Source organism: Paramormyrops kingsleyae, chromosome 24 (assembly GCF_048594095.1).
Source record: "Paramormyrops kingsleyae isolate MSU_618 chromosome 24, PKINGS_0.4, whole genome shotgun sequence".
Taxonomy (NCBI): Eukaryota; Metazoa; Chordata; class Actinopteri; order Osteoglossiformes; family Mormyridae; genus Paramormyrops; species Paramormyrops kingsleyae.
Window position 1 is genome coordinate 12310397 of NC_132820.1, and position 21917 is coordinate 12332313.

The following is a 21917-nucleotide window of genomic DNA, read 5'->3' on the forward strand; positions in this document are numbered from 1 at the left end:
CCGAATCTATCAGAGCCTGCCACGTATTTCCCTTAATTCGTACCAGAACTACAGCATCAGTGGAAGTGAACATTGCATTAGGCAGACTAAAACCGGGGGTGTAACACAACCCAACTACACTACTACGGGCTAAGGGACACTCTGGTTTTATATGGCCAGGCTGTCCACAGTTATACCATATTAATTTAGGCCTAGGCTTAGCATTTAAGCTTGATACTCTACCAGGGCTACTAGCCCTCCTAAATTCACGACCACCACCCGCAGACTTACCAGGGATCTTCCCCTCCAGTTCCCATGGAGCACCAGGGGTCCATCGGCCTGATGTACTTTGAGTCCCGAGCTGACAGGTCCGCTGGTGCCGCCGGGCTGCAAGGAAAGCCTCAGCCAAGTCTGCTGCCTCCTTAGATGACTGTGGGTTACGTTCTTTAACCCACACCTTCAACTCTGGGTTGAGCATGCGGAAAAACTGCTCAAGTACGATGGCATCCCCAATCTGTTGTTACGAACCCCAGTCTAGGGTTGGGGCATAACAGAGGAAGGGAAAGGGGAATGGGGAATAAAGGAAACACAGGGTGTAGTGCACCAGGGAACACACGTGGACAAAGGGGTATATTTTTATGTTTTTTATATTTTTGATACACACGACAGACACAGAACAGCAAACCTGGTGCAAGAGCTTCAGGAGTGATAAAGACCAAAATAATAAACAAAACCCCAACTACCGAACGAAACCCAAATCTAACTGAACTACCAAAGAACACCGAAACAACAAAACCTATACCTAACTCCCTAACCAAATCAGTGGACACAAAGTATATCAAAACAAAACGGCAACCACTCCCTACACACCAGATACATATACAAACACACATACAGGCCAAAGCGTAAAGTCCGAGAGGCGTGCAAAGACGTAACCAAAAACCGGGCGAGAGATCGAAAACCAGAAAGCAAACCAAGACCGGGCAGAAGTACAAAGAAAGGGCAAAGCGAGAAATCGTAATCCGAAAACCAAAACCGTCATACACAATAATCAATCAAATAAGCAAACCAAAACACAATCCAAAACGAGCAGAGCGAGCGCTACTGAAGACTGTTGCTTCCCGGCTTTTCAGTCCGGGAACTGGAAATGAGCAGGCGGTCCGATGTCTTGGGGGCGTGGTCCTGGTCGAGGTCGAAGGGGCGGAGCGAGCCGTAGCGGAGCGTAACACTGTGCCTTAGTCTTTTCCCCTGGACACATCCACTTCTGATACAAATCTGTAAGCCGAGCTTGCAACTCTCTAGCTGTTTCTCCCTCTATAACCATCAAGGAACAAAATCTGTGTCGATATGTCTCTAGATCAATTTCAAATTTAGTTAAGATGGCCTGTTTCACTTTATCATAGTCTCTGGTATCCTGAACATCCATTGCCACATAGGCAGCACGGGCCTTCCCTGACAACAAAGGAACCAGATACAAAGCCCAGCTGTCCCTTATCCATTGGTTTGCTAATGCAATCCGTTCAAACGTGGTCAAGTAATGCTCAATGTCCTCATCCTCAGTATACGGGGCCATCTTAGGGGGACCCCACCCAAGGTGCACTGGTGGAGGGAAGCCCACCTGACTGGGGGCCTCAGATGTAGAGCTGGCTGCGTAAGATGCCACCTGCGCAGAACCCTGACGAAGCTCAGGCAGCGACACGGAGTCCAGTGAGGGGTCTACCACTCCTGCTACTGGCTGGGGACCCACGTGCTCCATGCTCACCAACAACTGTAGTTGCTGAAACTGATGGTGCAGTGACCTCCACCTTTGGTCCTGACGCTGTGACTCTCGCTCCAATCTCTCATCCCTAGATTGCTGAGCCTGAATAAATGAGGTTACTGCAGTCTCAAGCCTCAGCAGACGGTCATCTGGGGGTGCTGAGTATGGCCTAGATGCCATATCACCTTCCTCTACTACTGAATAAGGTACCACGATAGTACCTATGCCAGCCTTGCTTCGTGTCACTGGTGGTTGCATTCGACTCGGCTGTGACACCACAATGCAAAGCACCGACCCTGGCAGAACACTGGATCCCACCGCTGCCACCAAATGTTGAGGGGTAAAGTGTTGAGAGGTCTCAGGGTCGGGCAAAACACAAAAAAACATCCAAAAAAAAATTTGGGATATGTGATTTATTTTGTCATCAGCTCATGTTCTGACTTCTCCCATTAAACACTCCAAAAACAAGAGAAAAAATAAAGAAAACAACAAAGAAAACCTCAAAGAAAAACTAATACAAAACTATCAAACAAAAACAAAACAAGTACAACAGACTTAGCTGTGGCCTCTAGTCGCAACACAGCAGAGGATCTCCAACTCCGAGAGCACACAAGTAGCTGGGCCCATAAATGATGATCAGTCCATACAGGATCAGAATCAATCAATACCTCAATCACCTCATATGTATGTCTGCTAGGTTGAGTTGAACAATCACAACTTCCCAGAATATCACAGTAACAGGAGGACAGTGAACAACTCTTATTAATGCTATGCTACATGGGCGACATAATCGTCCGGGAGTTCATCCTAATGCACTTTCTTTTCACTCTTCACGGTACTTTTGTTTGTGATCCAGTGTGTCTGTCAGTTCTGTAAGAAAGTTCCCTTCAGTGTACTAAAACCTGCATATGGACCATTGGTCCTTCCCTACGTGAAGCATGTGAAGAAGATTCTTTCTGAATGGACTGCTGTCATTTTATTATTCTGTGTTGTATTAATTTTACAAAAAAAAAAATCAGCTCTCAGATGGGATCTGGCCCCCATTGTTCATGTAAAAGGGCTCATAGAGCTGATTTACTCACGACTAACACATCACTACTCAGCGTGAGAGAGACACACACAGTATGCAGAACTGATGGTTCATAACTGTTCTTCAAATCCTCTCTGATCCACATACAGCATTTGAAGAGTCACCAGATCTTCAGAGAGTAGCTACAAAGGTTTATTGTAAGGACTTTCCTTAGACCTGGCTAGTTTTTGTGTGGCATCCCACACTCCCTTCAGTGTAGATAGTCCTGCCTGTCCTGCAGCTTCTGCAGCTTCCTTGGCTGCACGGTTGGTACCGACGCATGTTTCTCCAGCTTTGGCTCCTGCCATTCCGCCTCTTACTGCTCCTGCTATGGCATAAACTCCTCCAGCCACTACCAGTCCAACTCCTGTTGCTGCTCCTGCTCCTATTGCAGCCCCAGCTGTTCCTACTGCTGTTGCCCCCGCTGCTGCTGCTGCCCCCGCTGTTGCCCCCACTGCTGCTGCTGCCCCAGCTATCCCTGCTACTTCTTCAACTGCTCCTGCAACTGCTATATTTCTGGGATTAACTTCCGGTTCTTCTGATCTACTGCCCAGTATTGACTTTACTCCTGCAGTGAAAAGTCCAGCTAATGCCACAAATGGTACAGCTGCTCCAACAGCGACTCCATGCATGAGCCCCAGCAAAGATCCAACTGCTGCTCCTGCTACTTCTGATTTAAAAATCTTATTTCTGATTCTCTCTCTGGCTTCTTTCTGAATTTCTGTATTTCTCTCTTTTATTATTTTATATATCTCATGCCCTATAGCTTCTATGTTGTCTAGCTTCTGGGATTCAGTCATACTGTCCCTATTCCTTCTAACTATATTTATGGCTTCAGCAAAAAACACTTTCATTCTGTCTTGTATTATTTTATTTACCTCATCCTGTATAGCTTCTGCGATGAGCTGAAGTGATTCATTTGTGTAACAACGACCTTCATTCCCTTTCACCATGTTCTCTATAGTTGTCAGCAGCTGATTAATCTGAAAGCTGTTGCTCCTGTAATCTGATTCATCCAGGTTTCCATCAGACCTTGTAGGTCTTCCTGACCCTTGGCCTGGTTCCTGATCAGGTGCTGAGGATCTTTGCTGTAATATCTGGTTCTTCAGTTCTTCCAGTGCCTGAACAGCCTGTGATTCCCCAGCTTCTCTCTTCTCTTTCATCATTTTATTTAGTTGTTCCAGGAGATCTGCAGACTGAGCATTTTTATCTTTTCTGTTCCAGTGCTTAGAGTCAATGACATGGACTCGGCGTTCACACTTATCAACAAGTTCCTTCAGATCCTTGTTCTTATCTACAAACTCTTTAATGGTCTCGTTTTTGTGAAGCTCATCACCATGTGTGAAAAGGACAACTGTGTGTTTCAGGGCTTCCTCCCCAAACCACTTCAGTATCATCTTCACAGACTCTTTCTCCTCTCTTGTGTATCTTCCCACTGTCAGCACTAAGATGAAGGCATGTGGACCAGGAGCACATTCAGAGAGACATGATATTATGGAATACTTCAGATCTTTCTCAGACCTCCCAGTGTCAAAGATCCCTGGTGTGTCAGTTACTGTAATCTTCCTGCCATTAACGTTTCCTTCTTCTGTTTGACAATCTGTTGTTGCATCATATGGAACACATGAAACTTTAAACTTCTCTTCCCCCAGTATAACATTTCCTGCGCTGCTCTTCCCAGATCCTGTTTTTCCCAACAGCACAATTCTTACTTCAGCAGGTGCTTTGGGAGAAAAACACAATATCAGTTACCTTGAATGTTATTGATTTGTCTCAGTTTGACTGAAGACTCATAACAATGTGCTAAGATCAAGCCTGTCAGCAGGGGGCACCATGAATGTGGTCATAATGAACATGAACATGCCATATTGCTGTGGAAATTCTCCAGCATGTCTTTAGCATGTCTCGGGTTCAATTACTTTATGCTGTCAGCAGATGGCAGTGCAGAGCCACACAAAGCATAAGCGCATGGGGAAGACACTGAGAGGTACTTATTTACAATAACTCCTTTCATCCCGAACACAGGTTTCCTCGTTCCGCTTAACCAATGAAAAACCTAATTTCTCTATTTGTTTTTAGCTGAACAGGCAGGTGCTCCAAGCAGAAGCTAGGTTTAAAATAACTGCAATTAACAGCCAGGATTTGCTCTGCTGCTTTAGGGCAGTTAGTTAAGCAGGAATCAGGAAGTTATACCACCAGCAGTCAGACACACAGATACAGAGAAACAGGATGTGCTGCAACTACACACAGCAAAGGCCAATATGACTGTAAAAGTGTCCTTTACAGCCAGCAGAGCCCTTCAGAGTAAGACCCTCAGTCACACCTCCACCTCAGAGATTCATCAGCTGGTCTGAGTCCAGCTCAGAGGATGTCAGTGTAGCTGATGTCCCAGTTACAGTATCTCTGATCATCAGTCTATGTGCTTCAGAGAGAGAAAGACCACAGCTGGGAGGCATATCAACGCAAATACATGCGCATTTGCGCCGTTACAACAATCGATTGCCGCACGTATCACTTTTAAAGGTGAATGCGTACTTGCGTACCAGTTATGTCAATCCCTGCCTATACAAATATTTGGAATAAGAGTGACTCGGCTGTAAGAATATCAGCTACATCTCTCTCCTGTCATCACTGAGCTTTGTGGTGGATATAGAAGATCTTACCATCACTCATGTTGGGACGTGATCCAAAGCTGTGTGACCTGGTCCTCCGACCTGCATGTATTACAAATGAATGAAAGAAAAACAATCAGTTGCAATTTTGTGCATATTTGTCAGTTAAGCTCATTTTCTGACTGACTGTGACATAGATTAACTGTGACTCCAGCTCAGCTTCTCGCTATTCTCATTACTGAGCTGTGTGGAGGATATAGAATATCTAAGCCCTCATCATGAACTGTCAGGACCTGTGTCAGTGCTACATCTCCAACCTCAAATTCCTTTGCATGTGTCATTATGCACGATGAAAACACAGCCTGTTTACTATAATCTCAGTGCATCAGTCTCAGTCTACAAGGAGGACGACTGCTCTGTGACCCAGTTACACCGAGTTCTCTGATACAAAGATACAGTGACCTTGATAAATTACTGCATTTCTGTTTGTTTCTGTTTTACAAAACATATCACTGCAGAATTAAACATGGGAATGCCTTCATAAACCAACCTGAATGATTCCGGAAGGATTCCTGGTCTTAGAGGAATGTCTTATGAGGAGAGGTTAGCTGAGCTGAATCTGTTCAGCCTCGCACAAAGGAGATTAAGGGGGGACATGATCCAGGTCTATAAGATTCTAACAGGTCTGGATGCTGTTCAGCCAAATAGTTACTTCAATATTAGTACAAATACAACAACTCATGGCCATAGGTGGAAATTAGCGGGAGAACATTTTAAACTGAATCTGAGAAAACACTTCTTTACACAACGTATAGTTAGAGTATGGAATAGTCTTTCCATTAGTGTAGTGCAAGCTAAAACCCTGGGTTCCTTTAAATCAGAGCAAGATTGTCATGTATGCTGGGGCACGCAGTGGGGAAAGAAGACCAGGGGTCGAGTCGGGGAAACACAGGGTTTAATTCGGAGTGAAGACAAGCAGGAACATGGAACAGGCAGAAAAGACGCAATGACCTTAATGGCCGGACTGGGGAAACATACTTTAACGCGGACTTAAATACACAAGACTAGTTAAAAACAACTAGACACAGCTAATAACACGGGGATTCCACACAGGGTAAATGAGGGGGCGTGGCACACGGGAGGACCGGACGAGCGGGGCATGACATAGATACAGTTTTAATAACTCTGAGCTATTAGTTAAGTTCTCCCCAAACGAGCTTGATGGGCCAAATGGCCTCCTCTCGTTTGTAAATTTCTTCTGTTCTTACGTTCAAATGCATTGAGGAGACCAATGATGTAATAATTCTGCAATTATGTAATAATTACCAAACAAATAATAAAGAGGATGTGTTTAACAGGACTGTTAGCACGACTTTAGGAAAAGAAAATTAAGAAAAACCCAGGTCTCACCTAAAGCTGACTCTGATGCCATTATTCCCTGCTTCTCTCTGTGAGACAAAGTGAGAATTTACAGTTTACAGGTGAATTTACATGTGACAGTTATAGATACTCATCAATGATAATGATAGACTATATGTGTGCTGTATTTTGTTTTACTAGGTGCCATATAGTTTGCGCTTAAGTCAGGGATTCTCTCTGTAGATAAAACACTAGATGATCTAAGTCCAAGAACTGTGTTTGTCCATTTAGAAAGAGCATCAGCGCAAAGCGAAAACTACAATAAATTATTTTGGATTCAAGTGTCTGTTAACAGAAACAAAAAATCATAAATTTACAGAATTTATATTCAAATTCAGATTACTTTATCTCTAAGGGGATAAATGACAGGAACACACAGACGTGAGGTAAGCATACAGGTAGACATAACACCAAGTTGCAAAATGCAAAAATATATCTTGAAATATGCTAATTGTCCAAATATGTTAAATGTACAAATGTGCAAAAACACCTCTAGTGTGCAAAATCAATGTAAATGTGCATTGTGCTTTATGTATTGGCTCCGAGTAGGAGATTCCTCTTCCCGCACAGAGAGGAGTTGTTATAGAGGCATTTAAATAGTACAGCAGCCTTTATGTGGACATTCTCACAAAAAAGTGTTTGTAATAAGAACCGTAGATGAGTGAACAGTAACTGAATTTGAAAACTCAGCTCACCTGAATGTGTGTCGCTGCTGCTTCTCCTCACCTCTGTCTGAACAGCTCAGTCTTAGGCTGCATTGCTGTGTGAAGCTCCGCGTTTCCTCTGTATGAAGTGACACTAATGTGCCCATTAGAGAGACATGAAAGTTTATACTTATATAATGATCTCAACATTTGCACACAAAGTATAGATGTGTTATCTGGTTCTGCCAGTTGTTCAGTAAAGGGAGAATAACTGGTGTCGACCTGTATTTATTAAAATCCCAGTTCGTTGCTATGAGTCTGACACACAGATGCTGTATGGACAGCTGTATGACAGGAGTCATTTAGCTGACATTTTTTTTCAAATTTCTGTTCATCTCATGGACTGTGTAATAAAGCTGCCGGCTGAGGACCTGACAGTCGCCTACAGGTGGCTGCCCTTTGCGGACAACTTACTCTACAAAGAGCAATCTGAGGGAGGCGTAAAGACAATTTCCCCACGGGGACAATAGCGAATCTATTATTATGTGATTTTGAAACATGAGTTTTCAAAAATTAAGTTAATTATGGCCATTTGCTGATGAAATCATGTGATTAGCTGCACTCAGGGACGGATTACGGACCGGGCCAGCGGGGCCGCTGCCCAGGGGCCCTTGGGGTGCAGGGGGCCCATGGGGCCCCTAGCCCAAAACAATTTGCAACGCTTATCAACAATGTATTTTCGTTTGTCTATTTTAGAGGGCCTACATTCTTTGATCCTCCGCCTACAAGGGCCCCTGACCCTATAGGGCCTCTGATGGAAACATGGAGGGAGGGCGTTTGGCTGCCAAGGGCCCTTGAATTGTGGTGGTTGTGGTGGTGGTGGTGGGGGGGGGGGGTCGGTGCTTTCAGGGGGCCCCCGGCCCTGCTATAGGAACTTTAAAGGGAAATGGGTGCATGGGAGCCTACTTTTAGAAGGCCCTCTTAGGCCCTCCTATTATGGTCCTGGCTTCTGGCTACCAGGGGGTCCTAGGGAGGTTGGGGGCTTTGGGGGCTTTTAGAGGGCCCTCTGATTATGAGGGCCCTACTAGGAGGCCCTAGGGAGGAGGGTGTAGTGTACCTTTAGAGGGCCATCTGATTACAAGGGCCCCTACCAGGGGCCCACACAACCCATAATCCGTCCCTGACTGCACTGTATGAATTGTTACATTGACTGCACTTAAAGTTTTGCTAATTTTAAAAGTGCAGTACAAAATGAGCTTAAACCATTTACAAACCTGTAATTTGTTTCTAATTCTTTTTGATATTTAGAAATATTATTTTGTATGTACCTTTATATTTATATGCTTTTAAAATTAATCATTATTTATTTTTATAGTTCCAAAAGACATAAAAATAACAGGGCTGAACTATTTTGTTGCTGGTCGGGGGGGGGGGTTACCCAGGCGCAGGAGAAGTTAGAACCACCACTGACTGTAATAACAGAACCATGTCCCATGTCAGGACACTAGGGGGCACTAAAGCATTGCGTGAGGGGAGGTACAGGAAAAGGAGAGGATACAGAAGTAAAAGACTGAGTTTGAATGCATCTGTCATTGTGGTCTGTTGGAAATTCTAAGATTCACAGCAAAATATTATACATGGAGTCAGAAGATTGGCAGCAGGAGCCCGTGAGCAGAAAACCAACATTAGTTATAAAGTCAGAGGAAATACAGGATCTGGCAATACTAGCGCCTTGCGAGCCACTGCTAAGTGAGGGAGCTGGCCAGCTTACAGATGCCTTTCCAGGAGTGGGAGGAAAGGAAATAACGTGAGAAGTGGAGAAGATATTTTCACTAGAACCTCCAGGAAGCTTCAATTTTGACAGGCCAAGCAGCTGGACTCAGTTGCTACGATGCTTTGAGCGATTTTGAGGAGGTTCAGGATTATCTGAAAAGACTGAGGAAAACCATTCAACTCGCTGCTGTACGTAACTGGGGAGAAAAGCAATGACACGCTGGTTTTGTGTGATGAACAGAATTAGTATGCAGAGATTACCAAAGCCCTGGCTGAACATTTTATTATTAAACACAATATAATATATGAGAGAGCAAATTTTAACAGCAGAAATCATCAGGCAGGTGAATCAGCAGAAAGTTTTATTATAAGATAGAATTAGCTGAGGGGGCAACAGCATATGCACTGTCAGCCCCTCGACATGGAGCATCGCCTCTTCTGGACAAAGTGAAGGCAGAGCTGCATTGGATGGAGGATATGGGAGTCATCTGACAAATCCAAGAGCCCACAGAGTGCTGTGCTGGGATGGAGGTCGTACCAAAGCCCAATGGAAATAATAATAACACTTTATTGATCCTCATGGGGAAATTCTCTTTCTGCCTACCCCATCTTTCTCTCCATGACCCAGATGTAGGTGAGAGTAAGTTTGGCAGCAAAGGGCAGCCAACTGCAGTGGCACCATGGAGCTGGGAGTTAAGGGCCCTGCTAAAGGGCCCACAGACATGTGACTTTTCTGCCGAAGCCAGGCTTGATCGAGCAACCTTCCGTTCTTCCGAGGCTTAGCCCGCTCTGCCACATATTAGGATCTGTGTGGACCTAACAAGCCTCAATGGAAGTGTGCTCTGAGAGAGGCACATACTCCCAACTGTGGATGACACACTTGCAAAATTGGACGGAGCAGTAGCGTTCTCCAAACTGGATGACTCATCGGTATTTGGGCAGATACCCTCATATAAAGACTCTGAGCCATTGATGACCTTCATTACACTCCTTTGGCAGGTACTGTTTCAACAGACTGCCTTTTGGGATCTCCTCGGCAATTGAGCACTTCCAGTTGAGAATCTTGCAGATTGTTTCAGGCACATTAGGAGCAATCTGCAATACCGATGACATTTTTTTTATTTGGCAAAGACCAGGGGGAGTATGGGAGCTATGCAAAGTTCTCCAGAAGTTTGAGAATGCAGACCTCACTCTAAATGAACAATGTGAGTTCAGAGTGAATGATGTGAAGTTCCTGGGACATAAAGTAAGCGCTCCAGGGACTGAGGTGAACCCCGGAAACATTAAAGCCATTATCAACATGCCGAAACCTCGGAATACTGAAGGAGTGAGACGCTTCATGGGGATGGTGAACTACGTTGGCAGGTTTTCTCCCTGCCTGCTCCCAGCCAGATGGAGAATACAGACCAGTGATGTACATACAGTATCTATGTAGGAGTCTGACACCCAATGAAACCCGATATGCACTGATCAAAAAAGAGACCCTTTGTGTGACACGGGCATGTAAGTGAATGAGCATATGTCTCTTGGGATTGGACTTCACGGTGCATACAGACCACAAGCTCCTGATCTACTTGATAGGTTCTCGACCACTTGATGACTTCCCTCCATAAATACTCAGACTCAGATTGAGGATTAAGAGATTCAAATACAGAATCATTCATGTTGCAGGATAACAACTGGTGGCAGCTGGTGTGTAATCACAAGCTCCACTTGGATCCGAAAACACAAGGGAGAGTGACACACTGAAAGGGAGTGTGAAGTCTATATTGATCACATCATGGAGCACATACCTGTGACAAAAACTAAACTAGGTCAGATTAGAGACATGCTGAATAAAGACAGAACCATGAGGCACTAAGACAGTTCACAGACAGAGGTTAGCCTATGCACAGGAAAGCAGTCCCAGGGAATCTCTTGCCTTACTGGTCGTTCAGAATGGACACACATGTAGCAAAGGATTTCCTGCTAAAGGGAGAACAAATCCTTATTCTAGCACCCATGTGCAGAGAGATGCTTCAAAAAAAATCACCAGGGACACCAGGGCAAGACAAAGTGCAGTGATTACTTCACCAGATATATAGAAGTAGCCAATCTGTCAACTCTCATAATTTGAACATGTCACTAGTAGTCCCTGAGTATTCCCAGTGCAACAGAGAGAGCTGTTAGACCAGTCAAACATATACTGAATAAAAATTAGGATCAGAAAGCTCTCTTGGCTTACAGAACAACTCCATTAGGACATGGAGTCTCACCAGCCAGGGGCGGATCTACCGGGGTGGCACGGGGTGGCACCCTGAGAAAAAGCCTTGCCACCCCATTTGCCACCCCAGCACTAGTATCTCAGTGTTCTAAAAATAAAAGAGTTTCCTCGACCGATTTACAGCAGCAACGCTCTATTATGATGACATAAATATAGCATATACCCGCAAATAATAGAACAAAATCGTCTTTCTATTAAAGCGTAGTCCGAACAAACGACTCTTATGAACTGCTTGGTTTTAGTGAAACAAAGACATTTAGTGCAACCAGCGGGATCATCACAGACAAATTCCGGCATTTTTAACAAACCGAAGCAGTTAATTTTGATATCTTCGCGTATATCAATGACTAACAGTTTAACCGTAAACTATTTTCAAAAGTATGTTGTTCAGTAGCTTGCATCTTCAAGATTGTTCGAACCTTTGATAAGTGGCGTCACGTGAGAACAACGCCGTGTCCAGTCCATCGATATGCTGGAGTTGAGAAACAAAACCAGGTACTGAATTACTTTCATACTTAACAAATGAATGTTTAATTAAACATGTCTTAGTGTTGCCTGAGGTAGATGCTTGCTAGTTATATGACAACTAAACAGCAAGTATGTCTAATCAGTTCTATTTAACGTTAACCTGTATTACCTTGTTAGCTAGTGCAGCAATCAAAATATTCCATAGGGAGCACATGAATTTACTGAGTTATTGTATAGCTTAATGTTTTCATATGTATTCATTAGGGAGGTGAAATTGTTCAGTGTAGTGTATGTTTAGAAAGCTATAAAGTCTAAACTGAAGATAATCAAAAATTACCTAAGGTCTACAATGGCAGAGAGTAGACTGTCGAGTTTGGCTATTCTCAGCATTGAATCAAAACGCACCAGGGCCTTGAATTTAGATGACTTTGTTAAAAGATTTGCTGAACAACATGGCAATCGTCGCATTCAGTTACAGTAGGTTCAGTTACTTGCATTCTTTAGATGTGAGTAGTAAATATGTCTGCAACTGTACACATATGCACCAAAGCTGCTTGTTGGATGGTTTAATAGACTGCTGGTCATAACCTTGTTACACCAAAATTTGTAATTTAGTTTTCGGTCCATCCAAATTTGTTGGTTTTGTTAAAAAAAGAAGAGATACTTGGATTTAAAGGGACTTTTGTTGCTTTACTTGCACTAAAATTATTGAATTTGTTTTTATGTCTCATCCAAGATATTTGAATACTTTAAAATGTCATTTTGTTGCTCTTGTTGCACTGAATATTGTGATTTATTTTATTCATTTTGAAGACATATGTTGGTGATTTAAATGTGGTTTCTGTATACAGTATTTATTATGTGTTTTTGACTTAACGATCCATTGAGATTTTGTATCAATGTGCAGTCTGCATTGTTTGTCATGCTTAGTAAATTAAACTTGGCATAGAATTAAACTCACTACAGGTTTGCGTAAAACACAATAAAGAGAAGTTACATATACCGTACCATCTCATTTAATTGATCTGACTTTCCAATCCAGATATCAGATTCAAGTCAATCACAAATCAGCCTTTATTTCATTTTTATAGAACAATGTAAAAATGTGCACCCTAGTGTATACACCGAATAAAGAATAGCATTCCTTGAATCCACAAAAACCATGCAAGGATGCTTGCTTCAGTGTTGCCACCCCTCATAATTTTAATGCCACCCCCTTGCCACCCCATGAATAATTTTCTAGATCCGCCCCTGTCACCAGCAGAACTGTTGATGGGGAGAAGGTTATAAGGTCTACAGTTCCAGTCCTTCCTCAAACACTCAGAGCGGAGTGGCCAGACCTCTAGGCAGGGGCGTAGATTTAGGGTGGACGGAGGGGATGTGTCCCCACCAATATCCTCCGACCATTGAAATGTCCCCACCAATAATTTAATCCACTTAAAAAAAAAAAACAATCGTGCTGTCAACATTAACCTAGACACGCAGAAAGGGATAAATCACGTTCTCTCCTTGAGTCCTTCCGCCCCCAAAACACATATGAACATTTTGATTGGCTGTGCATTTCCCTGCTATCATGTGAGAGGCTGTGGCTGCGTTCAGATACAAGCAGCGCCAAATGCAGTGGATTTTTTTCCCCGTGCAAGAAGGTGTGTTGGGTGACATGTGAGGCTGGCGGCAGCAAAAAAAAAGAAGCTGGACATAAGGAGCTTTTTTTCAAAGAAAAGTGTAAGTCACTTCAAGTTCGCTAGTGAATCCATCAAAGTCCATCAAAGTAACGACAACAGTTAACGTTAATGCTAGTGGGGTTTTTTTTTTACCGCTTTGACGCACATTCATTATAGCAGGGCAGGCTATAGTCTGTGAATACGGACTTAAAACTAACAGCAGATTAAACAGCTAAATGTAAAAGTATAAATATGATCCCTGTCAGTTCTCCTAATCTAATGACGACTATTTGTCAGAAATCAGTCTTGTGAAAGAAATTGATATGCTACATACTAATATTGCCATGGCTAGAGTAGAATTTTATTGACAGTTCACCAATAGACAATCCACTTCGCACAAATAGTTTTTAAAATGCATTCACTGACTTGGCAAACATTAATAATTTGATTCGAGACTCAGAAAAAGTGAAATAAAATGATTGCTGTTTAAATGGCATGTGTTTATCCTGTTTTGTCAGGTGACAGAACCTAAACAACTGTGCTGTGCATCAGACAGTGATGGAGAGAAGGGGTCACACGTGATGTTGAACGATGACTTGATATTATTATACCTAGTCGTCCTGAGATTTAACATTGTTACCAATAATAGGCTGAGGCATTCTCTGTCAATGCTCATAAGGAATCCCTCAATGTTTTTTTATTAGGGGACAGAAGCAGATCAGCCATGTTGTAGTTTGAATCTGAATCTGAATGTTGATTATATATAACATATAATATGTGTGTGTGTATTATACATGTTGATTATACTAATATTTAACATTATGAGGAGTGATAGGCTGAGGATGTAAGTGATTCATTAGTGTTTTTGGCAAAAGTTTTGAACTGACATGTCTCACTTTTTTGTCACGCTATTTCATCAGGTGGCAATCCTGTCAGGTACTAGTGCAGTCAGAGGGGAAGAGTTAGAGTCAAAGGTGAGGCCTATTAAAGGCATTGTCCAGCCCCCAAAAAAACTTTACTCACTATTTACTCCTTAAGTGGTTCCATTCCTTTGACATTACACTATTCCTTAATTTAACTTAATGAATTGCATTTCGAGTGGATTAATATCAATCGAAGCATTGCTAGTATTAATGTAAAGTGATTTTGCATTTTGCAGCATATTAAAAAAACATGCATTCCGTGGACGGAGTTGGGGTGGCGGGGTTGGTGTGTGGGGCAGGGGATGGGGGGGGGGGGGTGGAGTCATAGGTCCCCACCAATGTCCAGAGCAAATCTACGCCCTTGCCTCTAGGCCATTAAAACGAAAGACATGAAGATAAAATTAATCAAAGACAGCTTACGGGGCAAGAGGCAGAGCAAGAGAGCAAAAGTTCAGACAGTCTACCCTTTCCCTCAGCTTAGAAAAGAAAAATAAGCTTAAGGCTGATCATGTTTGCAGACAAATAACAATGCTGTCCATGATTAAAGAACAGACAAAATACTGTTACAATACTGTTGGGTCCTATTACCAGCCGGGGAAGATTCAAAAGAAGAGTAAAGAATTATGTTAATTGAGTAAAAGGGGGGTATAGTAATACCATGTCAGGACACTATGATATGCTAAAGCAGGGTTATTCATCACGGTCCTCGAGGGCCGAGCACTGCTGGTTTTCCAGCCTTCCTTTACCTGTCAGTCAGGTGTGAATCAGTAATTATTAAACAACTACCTGGGAGAACTGAAAACACGGCCTGGATTTGGAATCGAGGTCCAGATTTGAAGAACCTTGCGCTAAAGTATTTGGGAAGAGGACATGAGGAAAAGGAGAGGAAATAAGAAAGTAAAAGACCTGAGTTCACCGAACGCATTTCTGTCCTCTTTGTCAACACAGAACATTATACACCTACAAGCTGAAGACTTTGTAAATGTGGTGTGAATTTATAGAGAACATGAATTTTGTTATGTTCACATGGGTAGCGGAGAGACTTTTAGACAGCAGAAGAATCCGCGCTACATGGATTTAATGCAGCAAGTCATTGTATTTGTTGATAAAAACAAATGTTTTGCAATAGCATAATAAGATGATTTGTCCATTTCCTTATACATACAGTATGAGCCGACTTGTTGGTTTGATCAATGCAGTCTTTATCACAGATGGAACATTCCATTCCAGTCGAGTTTTCCTTTTAAACCATTAAGATGACAAGAAATCATTAACTTAAAGTATACTATATAGAAATATACAAATGCAAAATTAAAAACAAAGTGTGCCATACAAACGTAAACTGGTAGTTTTAATAAACGCAGACATTTATTTTAATGTAAGTAAATGATTATAGATCGATCGTAACAAACTTAGGTATATAGTTATATTGGCTATATTTGATCAGACCAACAGCAGTTATAACCTGAACGGTGAACATAATATGAAATGTGGTGATATTTTCGTTTAAAAGCTATTGAGCATTTCTTCATACCTGATAGTGAAGATTTCTTTCCTGCGTCCCCACCGCAAAATGGCGACTGAATGAAGAATGCTCAGAACTTTTACTTTCGATTTTTATGCATAAATTACTGCATAGTAACAGTGAAAACAGGCAGTTTTGAGTACATACGGACTGAGACGAAGGGACTTTGGCTGACATATTTGCTCTTGTGGTGTGGTGACACTTAGTCCCTGGTGTCCAAAAGGCTCTGATCTAACATTAACGTTTGTCTCAGTATTTTATCTTCATTACTTTTATGGTAAATTGATATTATTTATGAATTATATACATCTGAAGGCTGTATCACTTATTCAGTCTGAAGATTATGCTCAATTTAGTAACAATTAAATTGAAAGAGAATCAAGCATAACTTTTTGTCAGTACACTGTAAAAAAAAAAAGTTAGGGCAGCTTCCCTATTGTTACAGTGTATAGGGCAAAATGGATAATTACAAATCCTGCCCCAAACACTTTTAAATGTTTTCGTAAAATACAAAATTAGCCTTTTCCACTACTATATGCCAAGTCCGGGGGACTTATTTCTACATGCTACTTCCATGTTTCAACAGATGCTTTGCAATTTTCTTTTTCTTTCTTTTATTAATTCTGATATAATGGTTTGTACAGTGCCAACCAATGTGACGTTTCTATAATAGTGTAGATATTTCACGAGTGTTTGCAAGGTGTACAGTAGCCTTACTTTATATGAGAAAATGAAACCAGACAACACAAAGATACAGTTCGATAGTGTTTCGATATGAGATCTACAAAAATACTTAATACACTTTTTGGTGAAAGAAACATTTTTATTTATTGATTTATTACGATTTATTTTATTCATCAAGTACAGGCACCCACAAACTGTGACGTTCTTGGTAGCTGGACGTCCAACTGTTTTTTGCCTGGAGAACCGAAAGGGAAAAATGCAAATTATCCGCGACTAGAGAATGCTCAACAAATGACATTTTCAATTTTTTTTAAAAAACCAACAATAAAAAAACTGTTAAACATTAACAACAATAAGGATTTCGGACAATAGTATAGTACTCTGTAATAAACAGGTGCTGTGCCCTAATCTACCCCCCTGCCACGGATCGCCTCCCCTGACGTCATCGCTCCATTTAAAGGCAAAGTCGCTTCTCCAGTGCAGCAGAAGCGAACGCTCGCTGTAAATTCATTTTCTTGCCTTAAACCGACTGAAAAAAACTCAAATTAGTTGTTTATTATGCCTTTTTACATTAGAACCTTAAGTTATCATTCACAACCTCCTGTAATTTGTCACAAATGTGACGGTAACTTTTTCATTAAAACGCTACAGTAATGCTTTTCCTCTCGACAATGCTCGTCTGTGCAAATACAGTCGCTTTCAATCGCAAAAAGGGACTGATTTAGTTGAAAGATATTTTTGACACTTTGTTGAATCCATTCTGCTGAAAATGTTCTTCTATTCTGTCGTCGTATAATATAATACGGCGTTTAACTTAATACTCAGCACCGTCACGCCTGGAAATGATCTAACATCGATCCACAGAACAAAAGTCACCAAAATTTCACCACACACTCTAAACCCCGTGTGTACATTACAGCTAACAAGTCGTATTGCAAATCGTCCATCCATAAGGAAAAGACTCTGGGGGGGCATTTTATAGCAGGCCACCTTGCCACAGAATGCCCCCCCTATCTAACTCTGGCTGGGAAAATGCTACATGCACCAAACTTGCACCAGTTACTCATATTTACCCCTTATTTATGCTGTATGAATTACTTTTGACTGGGCCATAAGGGAAAGATTCTAGCTAGGGGGGCATTTTATAGCAGGCCACCCTGCCACAGAATTCCCCCCCCTGTCTAATTCTGGCTGGGAAAGTGCTACATGCAGCAAACTTGCACCAGTTACTCATATGTATCCCTTATATATGCTGTATGAATTACTTTGGGCTGGACCATAAGGCTGAGATTCTAGCTGGGGGGGCATTTTATAGCAGGCCACCTTGCCACAGAATGCCCCCCCTATCTAACTCTGGCAATTACTCATATTTATTCCTTATTTATACTATACAAATTACTTTGGGCTGGGATGTAAAGAAAGTTTCAACTCTGATTGGGACTGTAAGATATGTAAAAATAGAAAAAAATACAGAATTTCATAAACTTTTTCAATAACTCTGTTTTTAATCAATAAGAATACAATTAACAGTAATGACAAAGAAAGAAAGAAAGAAAGAGAAAGAAAGAAAGAACGAAAGAAAGAAAGAAAGAAAGAAAAAGAAAATGAGACTGGATATAGCCATCACCCTCCTCCAGGAACCTAGTCTAAACATGTGGACATTGTTAACAGGAAGGGCTAGAGCCGTCTCTATTTTCTGAGACGGCTAAGGTCCTTCAACATCTGCTGGACGATGCTGCGGATGTTCTACGAGTCTGTGGTGGTCAGTGCCATCATGTATGCTGTTGTCTGCTGGGGCAGCAGCCTGAGTGTCATGGACATTAACAGACTCAACAAGATGGTAAATGGTAAATTAAGAAGGCCAGCCAAGTTGTGGTAGTGTGCCATACAAACGTAAACTGGTAGTTTTAATAAACGCAGACATTTATTTTAATGTTGATTAGAACAGCGTTATTTTTACCGGCAATAACGGTAAAAATGAAAGTAAATGATTATAGATCGATCGTAACAAACTTAGGTATATAGTTATATTGGCTATATTTGATCAGACCAACAGCAGTTATAACCTGAACGGTGAACATAATATGAAATGTGGTGATATTTTCGTTTAAAAGCTATTGAGCATTTCTTCATACCTGATAGTGAAGATTTCTTTCCTGCGTCCCCACCGCAAAATGGCGACTGAATGAAGAATGCTCAGAACTTTTACTTTCGATTTTTATGCATAAATTACTGCATAGTAACAGTGAAAACAGGCAGTTTTGAGTACATACGGACTGAGACGAAGGGACTTTGGCTGACATATTTGCTCTTGTGGTGTGGTGACACTTAGTCCCTGGTGTCCAAAAGGCTCTGATCTAACATTAACGTTTGTCTCAGTATTTTATCTTCATTACTTTTATGGTAAATTGATATTATTTATGAATTATATACATCTGAAGGCTGTATCACTTATTCAGTCTGAAGATTATGCTCAATTTAGTAACAATTAAATTGAAAGAGAATCAAGCATAACTTTTTGTCAGTACACTGTAAAAAAAAAAAGTTAGGGCAGCTTCCCTATTGTTACAGTGTATAGGGCAAAATGGATAATTACAAATCCTGCCCCAAACACTTTTAAATGTTTTCGTAAAATACAAAATTAGCCTTTTCCACTACTATATGCCAAGTCCGGGGGACTTATTTCTACATGCTACTTCCATGTTTCAACAGATGCTTTGCAATTTTCTTTTTCTTTCTTTTATTAATTCTGATATAATGGTTTGTACAGTGCCAACCAATGTGACGTTTCTATAATAGTGTAGATATTTCACGAGTGTTTGCAAGGTGTACAGTAGCCTTACTTTATATGAGAAAATGAAACCAGACAACACAAAGATACAGTTCGATAGTGTTTCGATATGAGATCTACAAAAATACTTAATACACTTTTTGGTGAAAGAAACATTTTTATTTATTGATTTATTACGATTTATTTTATTCATCAAGTACAGGCACCCACAAACTGTGACGTTCTTGGTAGCTGGACGTCCAACTGTTTTTTGCCTGGAGAACCGAAAGGGAAAAATGCAAATTATCCGCGACTAGAGAATGCTCAACAAATGACATTTTCAATTTTTTTTAAAAAACCAACAATAAAAAAACTGTTAAACATTAACAACAATAAGGATTTCGGACAATAGTATAGTACTCTGTAATAAACAGGTGCTGTGCCCTAATCTACCCCCCTGCCACGGATCGCCTCCCCTGACGTCATCGCTCCATTTAAAGGCAAAGTCGCTTCTCCAGTGCAGCAGAAGCGAACGCTCGCTGTAAATTCATTTTCTTGCCTTAAACCGACTGAAAAAAACTCAAATTAGTTGTTTATTATGCCTTTTTACATTAGAACCTTAAGTTATCATTCACAACCTCCTGTAATTTGTCACAAATGTGACGGTAACTTTTTCATTAAAACGCTACAGTAATGCTTTTCCTCTCGACAATGCTCGTCTGTGCAAATACAGTCGCTTTCAATCGCAAAAAGGGACTGATTTAGTTGAAAGATATTTTTGACACTTTGTTGAATCCATTCTGCTGAAAATGTTCTTCTATTCTGTCGTCGTATAATATAATACGGCGTTTAACTTAATACTCAGCACCGTCACGCCTGGAAATGATCTAACATCGATCCACAGAACAAAAGTCACCAAAATTTCACCACACACTCTAAACCCCGTGTGTACATTACAGCTAACAAGTCGTATTGCAAATCGTCCATCCATAAGGAAAAGACTCTGGGGGGGCATTTTATAGCAGGCCACCTTGCCACAGAATGCCCCCCCTATCTAACTCTGGCTGGGAAAATGCTACATGCACCAAACTTGCACCAGTTACTCATATTTACCCCTTATTTATGCTGTATGAATTACTTTTGACTGGGCCATAAGGGAAAGATTCTAGCTAGGGGGGCATTTTATAGCAGGCCACCCTGCCACAGAATTCCCCCCCCTGTCTAATTCTGGCTGGGAAAGTGCTACATGCAGCAAACTTGCACCAGTTACTCATATGTATCCCTTATATATGCTGTATGAATTACTTTGGGCTGGACCATAAGGCTGAGATTCTAGCTGGGGGGGCATTTTATAGCAGGCCACCTTGCCACAGAATGCCCCCCCTATCTAACTCTGGCAATTACTCATATTTATTCCTTATTTATACTATACAAATTACTTTGGGCTGGGATGTAAAGAAAGTTTCAACTCTGATTGGGACTGTAAGATATGTAAAAATAGAAAAAAATACAGAATTTCATAAACTTTTTCAATAACTCTGTTTTTAATCAATAAGAATACAATTAACAGTAATGACAAAGAAAGAAAGAAAGAAAGAGAAAGAAAGAAAGAACGAAAGAAAGAAAGAAAGAAAGAAAAAGAAAATGAGACTGGATATAGCCATCACCCTCCTCCAGGAACCTAGTCTAAACATGTGGACATTGTTAACAGGAAGGGCTAGAGCCGTCTCTATTTTCTGAGACGGCTAAGGTCCTTCAACATCTGCTGGACGATGCTGCGGATGTTCTACGAGTCTGTGGTGGTCAGTGCCATCATGTATGCTGTTGTCTGCTGGGGCAGCAGCCTGAGTGTCATGGACATTAACAGACTCAACAAGATGGTAAATGGTAAATTAAGAAGGCCAGCCAAGTTGTGGTAGTGTGCCATACAAACGTAAACTGGTAGTTTTAATAAACGCAGACATTTATTTTAATGTTGATTAGAACAGCGTTATTTTTACCGGCAATAACGGTAAAAATGAAAGTAAATGATTATAGATCGATCGTAACAAACTTAGGTATATAGTTATATTGGCTATATTTGATCAGACCAACAGCAGTTATAACCTGAACGGTGAACATAATATGAAATGTGGTGATATTTTCGTTTAAAAGCTATTGAGCATTTCTTCATACCTGATAGTGAAGATTTCTTTTCTGTGTCCCCACCGCAAAATGGCGACTGAATGAAGAATGCTCAGAACTTTTACTTTCGATTTTTATGCATAAATTACTGCATAGTAACAGTGAAAACAGGCAGTTTTGAGTACATACGGACTGAGACGAAGGGACTTTGGCTGACATATTTGCTCTTGTGGTGTGGTGA

General features: G+C 41.3%; 1 protein-coding gene and 1 long non-coding RNA gene across 6 annotated transcripts in view; one reads left to right on the forward strand and one right to left on the reverse strand.

Moving 5' to 3' along the window:
- The window catches only part of LOC140582328 (uncharacterized), a 160697-nt gene that overhangs the window by 22879 nt on the left and 115901 nt on the right, over nt 1-21917 (forward strand). The window lies entirely within an intron of this gene.
- Nucleotides 646-16146, reverse strand: LOC111839966 (uncharacterized). Of its 5 annotated transcripts, none has more exons than XM_072706672.1 (6): nt 15739-16146; nt 7534-7636; nt 6830-6867; nt 5970-6038; nt 5471-5521; nt 646-4530 (listed from the first exon to the last, which is right to left on the reverse strand). In XM_072706672.1, the coding sequence occupies exons 5-6, from the start codon at nt 5478-5480 to the stop codon at nt 2951-2953; spliced, it is 1590 nt and encodes a 529-aa protein (XP_072562773.1). In that variant the 5' UTR covers nt 5481-5521; nt 5970-6038; nt 6830-6867; nt 7534-7636; nt 15739-16146; the 3' UTR covers nt 646-2950. The 5 variants fall into 5 exon arrangements, with proteins under 5 accessions (XP_072562773.1, XP_072562770.1, XP_072562768.1 ...); XM_072706669.1 differs by lacking the exon at nt 5970-6038 and having other exon boundaries at nt 15739-15813; nt 16108-16138; XM_072706667.1 differs by lacking the exon at nt 5970-6038 and having other exon boundaries at nt 16108-16146.